Raw genomic sequence first — 16,376 nt, 5'->3', positions numbered from 1 at the left:
TCCTGAGGCTAATGTAAGTAACGCGATTTTCGTCGATATGTGAATTACAACTAGTAAGAAGAGAACGTGGCTAAATCCACAATGCTGGATTGTTAATTGTGTCTCATTTGATATCATCTTGAACACACCACAACATTAACAAAAATTCAACTGGCCCTTTAACCGGGGTACGGGACGGTGACGTCATTAGTATAACTGCGCAGCGCTGGACCGGAAAGAAGTGGGTGTTAGCTGACTGACGTTAGCACGCTATAATTACAAAGTCTGCTGCGGCTTCTATGGTAAATATTATCATTTTGTTTATCGAAAGGAGAACGCAAAACGCCTCTTACGTTATTTAGATAAATGTATTTTAATACTTGGTGTCATAATAAGTGTATTTATTGCCAGATTAGTAATTTTAGAGGTAACTTTAGTTAACGCCAGCTAGCTAAGTAGCTCGCTAGCCTTTCTGTTTAAAATCTAATAACTACTCTCTGGATTGAAGGATACGGTTGTGTTTTACTTTAAATTTAGGAGGAAATCCGGCAACAGTCGCACAAACGTATTAATGGTCATTATTCGCGTTTTCTAAAGGGATGGCATAAGCATTGCAAAAGTCTGTAGTACTGTCAGTAAAGTGCCTTTTTCCATGTTTCAGCCATAGGTTTCAGCATAACTGAAACCTGAACATCCATATTTATTATGACTGCTCTGTACGTGTAAGATTATGATTATGCAATCATTTAACTATATAAACCATTATTTCAATACAGCTATTGCGTCTATACTTTATTACAGTCTTAGCTTCGGAAAAGTTACAAGTATTTTATTTTGCATTTTAAAGGATTAGGATGGTGACATCATTCCGACATGTCAACAAATGTCAGCATTAAGAACAATTAAGTAATAATACTAACTGTGTAGCAAAAGCCTGATAGGTGTTATTTGATAGAGCCATATGCCTCCTCTGTCGTCCTAAACGATACTTAACTTGAAAAGATTGTTCCTTCATCACAATGAAGATGTGCACTGATTTATTTTGAGTCATTGCCACTTAAACTGCCCTGCTGGCTGCTGACGTAATCTTTTTTAATATATGCGGCCTTATTTTAAAGAATTATATCTTGTGCAGCAAGAATAAAAGAGCTTGGGGCACATTACCACACCGACGGGTTAGGGAAGTCAGAAATGATTGAAACAAATTACGTAATTGTTGGAAAGATGTTGCAAAACACCAGCCTTATCCCTTAAAAAAAATAGTTATCTGAATTAACATGGACCTGTACGTAAAATCTGTTTCCATTCATTAAATTAAATCAAGCCACACCAGTGACATACAATTACTGATTCAGGTCTCACTCTGTGATTTTTCTTGTTCTGTCGCAGGAAGAGATGTCAGGAGACAGTGTGGTGAGCTCGGCAGTGCCAGCAGCTACAACCCGCAGTACTTCCTTTAAGGGCTCCAGCCCCAGCTCCAAATATGTGAAGTTAAATGTGGGTGGGGCACTGTACTACACTACAATGCAGACACTAACCAAACAGGACACCATGCTAAAAGCCATGTTCAGTGGCAGGATGGAGGTCCTCACAGACAGTGAAGGTGAGCTGTTGGTGAAAATTGTTTAAGTCATATGCAGGGTTCATGTCATCCTCGCACTTTCTGTGATCCAATACTGACTAATGTTTCACCGTTTCATGTCCATAGGTTGGATTTTGATTGATCGCTGTGGGAAACATTTTGGAACAATCCTTAACTACCTTCGAGACGGGGCAGTGCCGCTCCCAGACAGCCGGCGGGAAACCGAGGAACTGCTCGCTGAGGCCAAGTATTACCTTGTCCAAGGCTTGGCTGACGAATGTACATCTGCCTTGCAGGTACCATCACCACAGATGGATTTATGTTAGGCAGGCCAATAATATTGGTGATACTTCCCTATCATCAGGATTAAATTCACTCTACAGAACTATTACTAGGTCATATTTTGAGGGGATTATTTCTGAAATACTACTTAAATATTTTTTTATTAAGTGTTAATGAAATTATTAATACAGTTTAAAATGCATTTATACAGTTTAAAATGTAATTTCTGCAGGCTGCATTGCATATCTGACCGCTAAATAAGATGTAAAAAAATACAGTTAAAAATCGGATTCCTTTTTCTTATTTTTTATTCATTTTCAATCACTTTGCTTTAAAAAAAAATGTATCTCAGTATTTATTGGTGATAATTACTGTAAACACTAGTCTTAGTTATTTCTGGGATGGAGGTTGAATATCCTAGCCTGGCAACACCCGCCTAACTACTTTCGCTCAATTTTCATTTCCCTTCAGCTAGTCAGTCTGGGTCCGCGGTATATTCGCGGTTTTCTCAGCCAGATTTTTGGCTGTCCAATCAACGAACAGAGGGAGTGGCTGAGAACAATGACGTTGAGGTTGTGCGCCAGTTTCAGTTGTGGTCAGAAGCCGGCGCATGACATAAGTCACGACCAAACGTTATGCGATTGGTTGGTAGATCCAATAGTTTTAAACCACAGAGTTTACGTCTGTCAATTGAGCGATTCCAAATCTTCTGTACAAATTAAATAAAGTACGATGGTCTGGTAGGACCAGGCTATGAATATCCTTCATCATCTTTGCAACACTATTCCACTAGGTGGCATCCTTCCTCTTATTGTCTGACTATGTTGCAGCTTTGCATTGTGGAATTTGTTATATAAATTAACATTTTATATTTTTCTCCAGAACAAAGAATCTTATGAACCCCTTTGTAAAGTGCCTCTGATGACGTCATCTAAGGAAGAGCAGAAGCTTATTGCAACCTCGAACAAGGTAGGTTATGTTGTTTTAGTTTTTTTTTACACAATGTTCTGACTGAATTTCTAGTTCCGATATCAAGAGAAATTTGTTCTTTTAGATTTTTCTTTTTTAAAATACAAACTTGTTTTTCTTCACAGCCTACCGTCAAACTGCTGTATAACAGGAGCAACAACAAATATTCATATACCAGGTGAGTCCTCTTCGGCTGGTATCGGGAGCTTGCATGTCTATAAGTGAAGAAGGAGCACAATGGAACGAAAGCATACGAGTTGTTTTAATAATTGAACTTCCTCTGACTTTTTCTCCCCCCAGCAATTCTGATGACAACATGTTAAAAAATATTGAGCTGTTTGACAAGCTGTCATTGCGGTTCAATGGTCGGGTCCTCTTCATCAAAGATGTGATCGGGGATGAGATCTGTTGTTGGTCATTTTATGGCCAGGGGCGTAAGATTGCTGAAGTGTGCTGCACGTCCATTGTTTATGCCACAGAAAAGAAGCAGACAAAGGTAAATATGTATTTTTTGGAATATGCACAGTCTGAAGAGTTCATTGTTGTCTGTCTAAATATCTCTAAAATTGCTTGTGTAACACACTTTACTTCTCTGCTAGGTGGAGTTCCCTGAGGCACGAATCTATGAAGAGACCCTCAACATCCTCCTGTACGAGTCCCACGATGGTCGGGGTCCAGACAATGCCTTGCTGGAGGCCACAGGGGGCGCCGCAGGACGGTCTCATCACCTGGACGAAGACGAAGAACGAATCGAGCGAGTTCGTAGGATTCACATCAAACGACCGGACGACCGCACACACCACCACCAGTGACCTTTCTCCCTCGGCCCGTCAGCCTGTGTCTCTCTGCCTCTGGACAATCTTTGCACCGTGCTTGTGCCTTACATCACCCAGCCTGTCTGTTCCACTTCCAATTCTTACTTTACCAGCTTTTTTCTCTCTCCAGGAGACGTGTGTCATACAACACTGTGCGGTGAAGTGATTTTGTGTGTGTTCACTTGTTCCCTGTTTGTTGTGTGGTCTGATCGACTGTCCCGTTTTTGTTCCGTTTGTTAGTCATGAAAACTTCTATCAATGTTTTTCTGCAAGAGTGCAGAAGCCCATAGAAGTGCGTTTGCATTAAGCACAGCAGGTGGCAGTATTTACCTGAGTGTTTGTGACAAAAAAGAAAGTATTGTCTGTATAAATCTTGTTATTTGAGGTCCTAACTACATTAAATTCAGGAGAACAAGAATTATATCATGTAAGCAGCTGAAAATATACGTACATAATTATTGCTTCTCCTTGCCACGGTTCTGACGGGTCCACTGTGATCAGTGGATTAACTAGGTGTTATACGCAATCGTGCCACATGGCGGCACTATTTTACTCTTAGAATATGATACCAAGGCTATTTTGTAACCTGCAGATAATAGCAATTAAGTCTTTTTTTATTTTATTTAATAACTTTTGATACATTTAAGAACACATTTCACTGTAGTGCTTCTGCCACATCTAGTTTTAACATGTATGCATTTTCCCTTCACTCCACTAAATGGTTATTTTCAGTGGAGGGAACTTGAGCTGTGACCTGAGGTGTTAAATGTACCGGGGCGATTCAATGATGGCTGCTGAGGTTGAGGTGAATGACTGTAACCAGAGATCTCCCTGGCAGCAAGGGATTCCTGTCTACAAGCTTTTAACAGGGAGAGGAATTAGACCTGTCCCTCATCACCACATTCATCAAAGTATGTACGGTTTGCACACAATGGGTTTGAGTTCAAATATGTCAAATAATCACAGTACTTGTAGGTCTCTTGTACAGCAGTGGAAAATATATGTATGTTTTATATTTATACATACTTTATCACAAATAAATTTCTACAAATGTAAATTTTTGTTTTATTTTATTTTGCACGTTCCCATCAGTAAGCCTACAAAACGATGATATGGCTTCATTGCTCAGAAATCACAATTACACAGTAACATTGAGTGTTTTCTACTTTAAAAATGGTTTAGTAGATTTAAATGTTTGGTTTTCATTCTAATGACAGTATTTGCTTTGAACTATAGGGCACAAAACAACAGAGACAACCCCTTCCGTAAACACAGAATGATGTTACAACTTTACCCCTCGTGTGAGTTTTTAATATTTGGTGGAAAAGTGAAATAACATTTTAACCAGTTTGTTTATATGTAAAAACTGTTGCTGTATGCCTAAACAAGCTTAAACAGGTTTCTAAAGTGCTGCTCTTTCTGGTCAGGTGTGTTTCCTGTAGAAATGTTGATCTCCCCTCAGGGGTCTCCTGATGAAATATGCAGGGGCTTCTTATGTGTCTTCCTCAACCCCACACATGTTACCGTGTCCTGGCCCGTGTGGCAACCTGCAGAGGCAAACAGCTTGATTCATGTATCCCTTTGTGTGCGGGTTAATTTTTAAAGCCAAGGAATGTGCACAGCCTTCCCCAACGTCTCACCACCATGAGGTGTCCGTTCTTAGCCTTGTACACCATGGGTTCCTGTCCCGTTGTGAAGTCCACTGCACTCTCTTTACCTGCTTGGATTTCGATCTTGATGCTGAGAACCAGTCATTGTTTTAGATGGATGTAGGCCTACATATCAAAGTCCAACCTCTGCATTTATTTTGTAAACACAGACTCACCTGCCCTGGACCACTTTGATTGCATTCTGTTTGTTTGCGATTACACTGAGTTTGGTCAAAAACTCAAACAAGTGGTCACACTGCATCACAAGATCCCCCTGAAACATTCACAGAACGACTTCCAATCAGATGTTTTGTAAAGTAAGAGAATCTTTGAAGGAGTTCTCTTTGTAAAAAAGCTGTATGATTTACAATTTTATCAAATTGGTAAGTGTTAGGCTGCTGTAACACTGCTGTATCTATCTCTGTTCAATTGTAACAGAAAAAAACATCAAGTCAAGAACATTGATAAAAGTTCCATTTGTTCCAGCACATCTGATCACTGGTGGTTCGTTGCTAAAGTTCTTATATTTTACGCATCCACATACCTTTTGTTTAGGGTCCTCACATGCTATGTGGAGTACAATGAGGCCATCAGTCAAGTTACTGACCGAGATACCTGCAATGAGAAAATTACACATTAAGTCCAGTATGAAAACATGCTTGATGGAAGGTGGAATGTATAATGTCCTGACCTTTGAGGGAGGTGTACAGCACTCTCTGTTTGATCTTGGCCTCCTCTATCACATACACAGCTGTCTGGGTGAGGACGAGCTGCCGTGGCCTTGGTTTGAAACCATTCCTATCATATTTAATCACAGAGACGCTATACTACAGAAATGCAAAAAAATAAAACACAGTAAGCTACTGTATGTTCAATGTGATGCTGTATTTCCTCCTGGTGTTTAGTGATATTTTATTACCTTTACGTGCTCATTGCGAATCATCTGGAGGACCCTGATGTTTATGTCTTGCTCACCTAGAGATATTAAATCGTGTATTAAAAAAAAAGATTGTTCAAACATGACATGGCATTGTGTGAATGTGTCTAATTCTTACTGATTCTGGTGTCCACAAAAGGTTGAGCCACACTCTGTGGATAACTTTCCTTCTTGCCCTTGAAGATGGAGCTGGTGACAAGCTTCAGTTGAAGCTGTAGTGAAGGAAATAATGTAAAGTTGTGTCTACAAAAAGAACATATGCTGATCCTGTCTTATATAATGTATTTATATGTGTGTTACCTGTGCTTTTCTCTGGGGCGTGATCCCTCTCACATACTTCCGCACCATGAGACGGTAGTAAAGCGTGCGCAGGATGTCTGATGTCTGTCAAGAACACAGTCAAAATGAAATGGCAGCTTGCATCAAATCTGTCTAACGATGACTTTGATCAAGCAGTGTACCTCTTGGAGCACGGCTGGTGAAGATTGCCAGGTGGTCTTGTCCAAAACCGTCTTTGGCAGATTCGCTTTCAACCGGTTCAAGTAATTTTGTCTCACGAAGGCCAGGTACTCTGAGTTATCCGTGGTTTTTGCTTGCCCTCTGGTCATGTAACCTTTGATAAATCTGAAATAGATTGGAAAATGTTGTATTAACATGGTGCAACCTTGAGAGGAGTTGTGTAATGATGTATGATTTTCATCTTATTTCTCACTTCTTAATGACTTTTACAGCCCAGGCTCGCTTGTCTCTCTCCTTCCTCGCCTGCACTCCTCTCCAACAAGTTTCGATCTTGGTGGCTTTGGATGTTACAAATAGAACACATGGTGTGTAAATGACTTTTACTCACATCATAAAACAACATAGTGCTTTCTGTCTACATGATGCCGTGTTGTTGCATTTACCAGCCTCTTTCTGTTTTCTGAATTCCCCCTTTGCTCTGTATCCTTTGTATTTGGCCTGGAGCCTCGTTGCTGCATAATACCAACGCATCATATTAAATCACTGTGCGACTGAGGCTGAAAATTAATCACAGTTGATTTGCACTCACCCAGTTCATGTTTGCATTTCTCATAAGCATCCTCTGTGGCGAAAAGTGTCCTTGGATGACGGATGAATATTTTGGTACTACAACAGAAGGGGAAAAGAAGGTTACTCCATGGCCTGCAGTGCATTTGCTCTGTTGCATGTAGGAAGTGATGTCCTCACCGTCCCATTTTATACTCATTTGGCAAGTATCCCAAATGATTAACCAACACTTCCACTCCATCAGCGGCCAATCCTCTCCAGTGTGGCCATGTGGCAGGGCACAGGGGTTTGTATCTAAGACGCAGCAACAACAAAAAAAGACCACTCACTGTAGAGCACTGGAGATGAACTACTTTCATTTAAGTTTTTCATTTACAAAATCAAGCACAAGCTCTATGGTCCTTCATACCTCTTTAAGAAGATCTCAAATTTGCGTCTGTATGCAAAACCAGCTCGTCTGACCCTGAGGTGCTCCATCAGCCCCAGGTATTTCACCTGGTGCCTGATCAGCGCTTCGTCAAACTGACCTGTGTTTGTGTGAGTGATGAGTGATCAGTTTCAAACATGTCCATCCTGTTATTAAATGTGCCTTCTGTAAACATCGGTACCTGGCTGTTTGGACTCATTGGACTTTAGACAGCGTATGTACCAGGCGTCTTTAGCCATGAGGATTTCTGTCAGCTTCAGCAGGCTGCTCTTAAATTGGGTTGCCACCTACAGACACAAGATAAGGGTCATATCCCCAACATTTTATCTGTCAGATACATATGGCTTGAATATGACAGTCAGACTGCCTGATTTGTCTTTGTGTCAGAGGTCACTCTATCTAGACCACTTACTGATTTTTTCAGTTATAACTAGGGGAAGGTGGGGTGATTTGTGCAACTTTTTACTCAAAGTGATTTTAAAGTGAGGCCTTGACAGTTATGTCTCCAACTCAAATATGTACATATATTTCAGGATGTTGTGCATCCCTGGCAATAAAAACTTTGGATCTGGAATAAACTGTTTAAGAAATATAGCTTTCGGAAAAAAAGTTGTCTTGTCGCACAAATCACCCCACGTAGTGGGGTGATTTGTGCGTCATTGTGTCACAATGACAAAGTCACCATCATCATCTTTCTGGCCATCTGAACTCTCATCAGTGGTGTCGTTAAGTGGAATTGAGATGTCACTCTCTCCTGAGCTACTGTAGACTATCACTTTCTTTTGGTGACCAGCGTATACAGCCATGCCACTGGCACAACTCTCAGAAATGTACTTTGCACTAGTTGCTCCGTGCTTGTGGAACCAACTGCCACCTGACAAATGTGATTCCCCCTACATTTCTGCCTTTAAATCAAGGCTCAAAACCCATATGTACACCCTGGTGTTTCCTCCCCATTAACCTCTGCACTACTTACTTACCTCTGCACTACTATCTGTGTTTATGTGGATGTATGGGCTTTACGTCTTTTATTTTGGTTATTGTTATTTTACCTTCATTGTTTACCTACTGAATGCACTATGTACAGCACTTTGGACAGTGCAAACTGTCATAAATGTGCTTTTATAAATACATTTTACTTACTTACTTACTTATAACTCACCCAGGCCCTTGCGCACAAATCACCCCATCCCCAGAATTTTGGATAATAGGCATGATGCAGCAATTTAGGGTTGACATTGTGCTAACTATATAGACTCAAAGTGTAGCATACCAAAGCACTAAAACATGTGTCAAATGTTTTCAAACGTGTCTATAATTGTTCAGACACAATAATCAAAAAACCTTGATCATGGAAATTTTACTTTGAAAGGCAAAACACAGTTTTTTGAGCTTAAATGTGCTTATATCTTATTCCTTGTGTCTCCCTTCTTTACAGGATGAGTCAAATGGATGGCTCTTCTTAAATATGTGGTCACATTTCCAATTTCTTCCACGGTTTTCTAGAAACAAGGGGTTTTGCAACTTCCAAAATGCACAAATCACCCCACCTTCCCCTATATACTTTGTATCATGTGATCTCCTTATTCAAAGGTGCAGTCAGTGATTCTGGAGAACGCTTTTTGTCAAAATCAGTTAATATCTCCTCACAATCCGCTACATTTAAGTACTGTGTGTGCGCTGAAAAAATATCCAGTGTTAATTCACAGCCTATGCAAATCATACAATCACAAAAAGTGATTTGACAAAATGCTTTATCCAGTGGCTTACTCCACCTTTAAAGCCCAACAACTATTGTGGGTGCTTGCAAATGCTGGTATACAAAGAAACTTTATTTTCCCTCTCTAGACAATCCCAGAAAAAGTAAAGAACAATTATGTGATTCTTCTATATGGTAGAGCTGATAATGCATAACATCCACTTTGTAAATTATAAAGCTGAAGGATATGTAGGACAACATGCGCAGAGTACTCAACTGTTTGTGGTCTCCGCCTGCTGTCTGGATCCATTGTGGAGAAGCACTCTCTGACTATGGCATTTTTGGACTGACAAATCAGCTATGAGAAGGCGGGATAACACACAGGTTATAGCACACACAATTAACCATAATGTGTGATACTTCAACATGAGGCCAGGGGTGAAATGTATTTTTGAATATGATTTATTCTGAAACAATAATAAAATAAAAGTGCATTGATGCTAGCAAGGCCAAGTTTCGAAACCACTGATTTCCCGTAGATCTCAATTATAATACTATTTAAAGTATCAGAACATGTTCCCTCCATAGTGCCATTCCTTGACTCACATAATATCACATTTAAATTAGCAGACTTACATCTTTTATGTTTCTATATAATAGGTCATTGTTTTTGTCCAGGAAACCTACAGTAGAATGTCACGAAACAAAAAACAAAAAAAAGTCTGTTAGTGAGTGAAAGAAAAGGTTTATGTTTGAGTAAAAGGGCCTGTTAAAAAAAATATTGTTGTTTCTTTTACCCACAACACAGTAGGTGACCTCCCCGGCATAATGCAGGAGACGGAAATCTCCCCTCTCAAGAGTCCTACGTGTCATCTTGTCAGCCAGTTTGTGCCTGCCGTCAAAGAGGTGGAGAGAGACAGAGGGATGAAGAGCGAGAGGCTTTACAGACCAACCCTAATCCTCCGTCTCTTATCGGCTCCCTTTACAAGACACCGGCCAGTGGAGCGTTGATGAATGGACTCTTGAGTTTAGGAGAAGCTTTGAATTACATAATATTGTTGAGATAGAATTTGCATTTAATTATAAATCAAATACAAACTCAAAAACAGTGACCACGTAAACATTTCAAATTTTTTTTAAATAATAGAGACGATTAGTGTCCCATTGCCAAATGATCGGCTTTTGTCATTTCTAAAGCAACTAAACATGTTTAAGTATTTTGTATGTGTGTCTGCTGGGTTCAGGTGTGAGCTGACTCACGTGACAAAGTGTGGGTGGTTTCCCATCTTTTCCTCCAGTCTTTCCAGGAAGGTGAGATCTGTGGCATTTCCAGGCCTGAGACACTCCTCATCCTGTTGGCAGGGTCGTCATTAGCGCACCATAATGCTTCAGTTTTAGCATCATTTTATTACAGTATGAATTATTTTCCAGTAAATACACACCAGTATTGATATGATTCCCCTGTGTTTCTCCTCAACCAGGTCACAGATGATCTTGTTGTTGAAGAATTGAACCGGCTCCCACTGGGGGGAGTAAATGATTAAGTAGATGAAAACCGATTGTGAATGGACCCCTAATTCAACACCAGACAATGTCAATATAATCTATTCTGTTAATCGATTCATTATCCCTTTATCAAGTTTCTTTAGTTATTTTTCAACAGGTTTACAGGACGTACCTCTATCCCCTCTGCTTCATATTCTTCCTGCTCAGCCTTGAGGGTCAGCTGGATGAAAAGCTGCTGCAGTTTCTCGTTGCAGTAGTTTATACAGAACTGCTCGAAACTGTGGAAATAGAGATCATCGTCACAGAATCGCCTCAAAAATTAGAAGTTTTCCCAGTACACTTTGTGACGTTGTTATTCATAAGTTGTTATTTCGTCCCACCTGTTAACATAGAAAACCTCAAATCCGTATATATCCAAAAGTCCTATTACAGTCTTCCTTGAAGGATCCTGAAGAAAAAAAGGTGGAAGCATAAAGTCAGTATATAGTCATCTTCACTGCCTTGTCTATGTCTCTCACTCTTCTCCACACCTTGTTCTCCATGGAGTCGTTGATTTTGTTCACCAGCCAGGTGAAGGTCCGTCCATAGATGGCTTTGGCCAGAGCGTCTCTGGCATAGACGGCATGATCGATTGTGAACGGGCTAAGGACCTTCACAGTAAGACAAAAACATGGCCACATTTCAAAAAACAGAAACACAGTTGTATCACTGATAAAACTAGAGGACATTTTAACATGCGTGCACCTCATCTGTTCTGGCTTCAATCTTCCTGTAAGTCAGCCCATTCTGGAGAGTCTGAGCATCAACTCCAAGTAGCTGCAGGGGAAAATAACTTGAAGTAAGTTTATTCTTTGACTTTTTGTAATAATCATGGATATCCAAAGACGTTTTTGTTTCTACTTTCTTACGTTTGAGACCCAAAGCAGCTCTGCATTGTTGTTCAGGAGAGCGTGGCCTTTACTGTCCGGGTCAAACTGAACATTCCCCAAGTGTAGAACACTCGCAACGATCCCAAACAAGTGCTTTACAGAAAGAAAATTTTTTAAAGCAATGTAAAACTAGTAACAGAGTGGTTTAGACCAGGGCATGGGAAACGGCAGCTAACTTACGTCAGTGTTAATCTCATCAATGTTAATGATTTGCAATGCATTTTTGACCGTTTTCCAGTCGTTTCGGTCATTAATGGAAGACACAATGGCACACTCTCCCTGTGAGAAACAGCAAACGAAGCAGCAGGTTGTCAAAGTTAGCTTTTGTCACAAAAATCTATTTTAAAATTAAAATGTATTCTTTACTAAAACAGTGCAACAGATGTACACATACTTGCGTGAGATAATTGTAATGCTGGCAGTCTCTCTCCAGGCCCAGCTGGTGTAGCAGGTTGTCCTCTCCTCCCTCAACCAACTGATAGAAGATGTGGAAGTTTCTCTCCCCGTGATTCTGATGCACGACCCTCGACTGCTCCAGCAGATAGTTCAGGATATGACCACCAACCGCATCCCCCTATAGGCATCATGATCCTAAAGACAGCAGCTCCACAACTTGCAGAGAAAACATAGCCTATTGTCCAGCAGACAGATTTAAAGAATCTTCTTGGGATAAAATAACTTCCTTTCAAAGGATTTTTTTTAAAGTATTTGCTGAACTTCTGTCATGTTTAATGTTTTTGAATGAACAAGTTCATCCTTGAGTAAAGTTGTTCAATTTGCAAACATATTATTTCTTTTTAGATTTCCAATGAATGCACATTGATGAATGCACATTGATTTTTTTCTCCCAAATCTTTTGGATGCTAGTATGATGGGTTCCATGTGAGGTGGATAGATTGTTGTTTCTTTCACACTTTGAAGTTTGCGTGAGATATCTTCTAAGATTTTAAAAACAGGAAAAGTACTTCAGGTAAAGGATTTCTTATTCCTGTTTTGTGTATTTATTTAATATAATTCATTAATATATTTCTTCAAAGCGCTTCTATAAATCTGTGCCTTTATTCTTACCTGGCCGTCAAACTGAATGTCCATGTACTTCCCAAACCGACTTGAGTTATCATTCTTCAGTGTTTTGGCATTTCCAAAAGCCTGTAGCGGAAACACCAGACCAAACAGACTCATTATTATTAGCATGACCTGGTTTTTTGGTTTGACATTACAATGGCATAACATGAGTGACGATCAGACCTCGAGAACAGGGTTGGACATGAGCATTTTGTCCCTGACTGTGTTTAGCAGAGTTGTGCTGGGACAGCTGACGGCGTAATACTGTAGGATCTTCTTGGAGGCCTCTGTCTTCCCTGCTCCACTCTCACCAGAGATGAGGATGAAGTGATTGTTGAACTCTGCCAGCATGGTTTGGTAGGCATTGTCCGCCAATGCGTAGCTATAACGATAAAGAACAAGTTGCTATCAGGAGCTTTTCAGTGATTACGTGAGGCCTGTAAATGATCAGAGACACACACTATACTATACTTAATCCTCCCACCCACAGACTACAACACTCACATGTGTGGAGGAAGCTCAAAGAAGTTGACACCCATGTAGAGATCCATCTGTTTCTGATTGTAGATGTCCACCTCTTTGTAGGGATTGACAGACACTAGCAATGTGCCGATGTAGGTCTAAAAGAATGAGTAAAAACGATCAAAAGATTTTGTTAAGATGCATTTGTTGACAGTTGGGTTTTAAGAAGTCCCCTCCCAGACTCACATAGATGAGATCTTTGCTGAAGCGTTTCTTGAGGTTGCTGAGGAAGGCCACCTCTGTGGTTTCATCCAGTAGGACAAAATCTTGGATTCCAACCCGGTCCCTGGCAGTCAGGGCGCCCTCCATGTCCAGCTGACCCTGTGCAACAAGTTGTATCAACCATGGGGCAGCCAAATGCACAATCAGCAGCGTGAATAACTGGTCCGAAAGTCCACATTTATGATATATTAATCTGAAGATTTCTCTAGTTCTAAGAAATAATTACGCATTCAATAGTTCATATAATTTTGAGTTTGTTGGATGTATTTAAAAACTTCAAAGGAAGCAAACAAAAAAATGAAGTGAAACAAGTTATTTGCATGCATAACTTTGACATTCAAAATTCCCAAACATGTATTTTGACAAATGAGACCGGATGAATGAATGGTTGGATAAATGTCTCCGTGGGGGGGAGGGGGGGACAGGCTTGAAAAAAGCACAAACATGGTCCCTGTTAGTTCTATTGAAACAGGAGGTCTAGAGGTCCTATGTGTCTTTGAAGCAAAGCTGTGTGATTGTGCCCATGAACAGACAGAAGCTAATGATTGCTACACAGCACACAGGGACCTTGGCTGGTGGCCTGAAGTTCACCAGAGCTGACGCACCAACCAAACACAACACACTGTGCAAATGGACTCGGGGAGGCCAAAGCAGCGGCACATTTAAGAGGCATAGTGGGAAAAATTCCACCAATCTGTTTTGCATTCTCAACACCAACACTCAGACCAAAGGTTTTCACAGCTTTTGTTGGTTTTGTATTTTCCCCTCTCTCTCCTTTGGAAGCAGAAGTCCTTTGATTCTCAACTCTCTCTGTAAAAACATTAAAAAGATAATCCATTGGATCTAATTGACACAAAGCCCTCCGCCGCCCCTCCTCCCCAGCCTCTATTCTATACGCCTATGGCCCTCATTTCTTCTGAGAAAGGCCAAGTGTTTTTTGTCCTGTAAATACCACGGAGCAGAGACAAAAAAAGACGTCTTTAAAATGCAGTCTACAATCCATTACACAAATTCCCCCTGCATACCCATTCAGTAATTATTCATTAGAAAACATTTAACGTCACAGTGAATTTCACACTAGGCAGTCGAAATACAATGGAGGAGATTTGGCCTATTTTGGGGTGAGGAGCTGGGGAGGGGCTTGTCTGTACACAGGCAGGGTGAAGGCTGTGGACAGCGGGGAGGAGGAGGGGAGCCGTATTTGTCTGATCTGAGAACCTCTGAAACGGGGCCGTCTTGAGACAACGGGACAGACTAAATGGTGCAGTAACGGTCTGTGCCCCGCTGCTTGCTGTGACACTCATTTAGTGTGCCCCGGGGGCGAACAATAGAGGCTTGTTCTTAGCAATCCTGTGCTGTAATTTGGACTTCATTACTTTGCTCACACGGGGCCCCATGGAAGGATAGAGGAGGCTAGTCAGATGAGTGTTTTTTTTCCACCTGTCAGCCCCTGCACCCCCCTAATGCTCTCACCCCTCTCCCCAACAATACCCCTCACCCTGTGTCCCCACCAATAACCCTCACCCGACCCCCTTCCCATAGCCCTACCCTCCCAGCCACCCACTTTAAGCCAATGAGACAGGTGAACAATGTCATTGAAGGAGCCCTTTTTTGGACGTCAAAATCAATCTGCCGATGTGATGGTAGTGGTGCTGGTGTGGGGTATCTGTGACACCCTCTTTCTTCATGGGAACAAACTTCTCTCGGGGCAGCACCAGCAGACAATATGCTGGGACAGCGTGACTTAGGGATCTGCCATACAGTATTACAAGTAATAACACAAACAGATAAGCTCCTGTCAAGAGGAGGATTAATGAATTCAGTGGTGATCACGATGCCAATGTCTTAGGGTTTTCATTCAATGCAATGCCAAAATCTAAAGGCTCGTTTATGCTCCATTCAGGTTGCCTTTGGTGTCCTGCAGGTATTTCTTTTAAAGAAAGCTGTCTTCAGCGTGCTGAAGTGTTTTTGAAGACACTGTGCAGGAAAGGGCTGAGCATTGAATGGGCGTTCGCAATCCAAGAGGACAAGAAAGTCGAGAAGTGAAGAAAGCACCTGCCTATAGAAAAACAGAAGCGCTTGTGCATGTATTATTTGTAGCTTCATTTAAAAAAAGTGGACTGGGTCTTAATAGTAGTTATAATTAAACAACCCACAGCTCAATCTGGTGCACAGAGGAAATAATTATTACGTAATGAGTCAACTAAGCCATTGGCAGATCAGGTGAATTGCCTTGCTACCTCTGAGCACAACCAATTGTGTTTTAATTAAGCGATGGTCCCTCACCTCGGTCTAGAGAGTGTCACTGTTGCCTTAGACCGTGTGACCTCATCTGTGCAAGATGTAGAGGAGCTTTAGAAAGGGAGCGAGAGAGGGAGGAGGCTCTTGCTAAGACGCAGCAATTTACCAACAAAGTAGCAGGAAAGTGTATCTGCCTCTTAAAGAGGGTTCTGTCTAACCATCTCATGTGTTAGTAATATCTCTACTTAACGGGAAAAGGTCCTTGCACATCATGGCCACTAACTGTCAGTTCAGGTTACTGACCAGGGCCCTGTTTCACAAAAGTATCTTAAAGAAATTGTTTAACATTTTGGGAATCGTACTAATTCACTCTCAGGGGGGAAGTTAGATGACGAGAAGAATACACTTTCATGTGTCCATTACATGTGAAGCTATAGTACACAGCTGTTTAGCTTAGCTTAGCACAAAGACTTGAAAGAGGGAAACAGATAGCATATTGTCATTATTAAAATAACAGTTTTTTTTA

The 16,376-nt window shown here is 41.0% G+C and overlaps 2 protein-coding genes across 2 annotated transcripts; one reads left to right on the top strand and one right to left on the bottom strand.

The window, feature by feature from the left end:
• The first annotated feature begins 143 nt into the window (after window positions 1–143).
• Window positions 144–4,678, top strand: kctd10 (potassium channel tetramerization domain containing 10). The gene is made up of 7 exons (XM_080043133.1): window positions 144–281; window positions 1,369–1,582; window positions 1,688–1,857; window positions 2,726–2,812; window positions 2,938–2,990; window positions 3,113–3,308; window positions 3,412–4,678. The coding sequence occupies exons 1-7, from the start codon at window positions 279–281 to the stop codon at window positions 3,622–3,624; spliced, it is 936 nt and encodes a 311-aa protein (XP_079899259.1). The 5' UTR covers window positions 144–278; the 3' UTR covers window positions 3,625–4,678.
• A 469-nt stretch (window positions 4,679–5,147) lies between these two features.
• myo1ha (myosin IHa) lies at window positions 5,148–13,733 on the bottom strand (the record flags this gene model as incomplete). The annotated part of the gene is given in 32 exon segments (XM_080043017.1): window positions 5,148–5,174; window positions 5,268–5,367; window positions 5,453–5,550; window positions 5,821–5,891; window positions 5,968–6,103; window positions 6,196–6,251; window positions 6,332–6,425; window positions 6,514–6,597; window positions 6,675–6,837; window positions 6,926–7,010; window positions 7,116–7,184; window positions 7,262–7,338; window positions 7,420–7,533; window positions 7,649–7,766; window positions 7,848–7,953; window positions 9,643–9,723; window positions 10,002–10,048; window positions 10,163–10,257; window positions 10,626–10,717; window positions 10,808–10,888; window positions 11,044–11,149; window positions 11,252–11,319; window positions 11,402–11,521; window positions 11,616–11,687; window positions 11,780–11,893; window positions 11,981–12,079; window positions 12,195–12,374; window positions 12,869–12,949; window positions 13,049–13,247; window positions 13,370–13,485; window positions 13,574–13,711; window positions 13,716–13,733. Coding segments are annotated over 32 exon segments (3,105 nt in total).
• Between the last annotated feature and the right edge of the window lie 2,643 nt (window positions 13,734–16,376).

Source organism: Ammodytes marinus, assembly GCF_949987685.1.
Source record: "Ammodytes marinus genome assembly, chromosome: 2".
Taxonomy (NCBI): Eukaryota; Metazoa; Chordata; class Actinopteri; order Uranoscopiformes; family Ammodytidae; genus Ammodytes; species Ammodytes marinus.
This window is presented reverse-complemented; position numbering and strand designations above follow the sequence as displayed.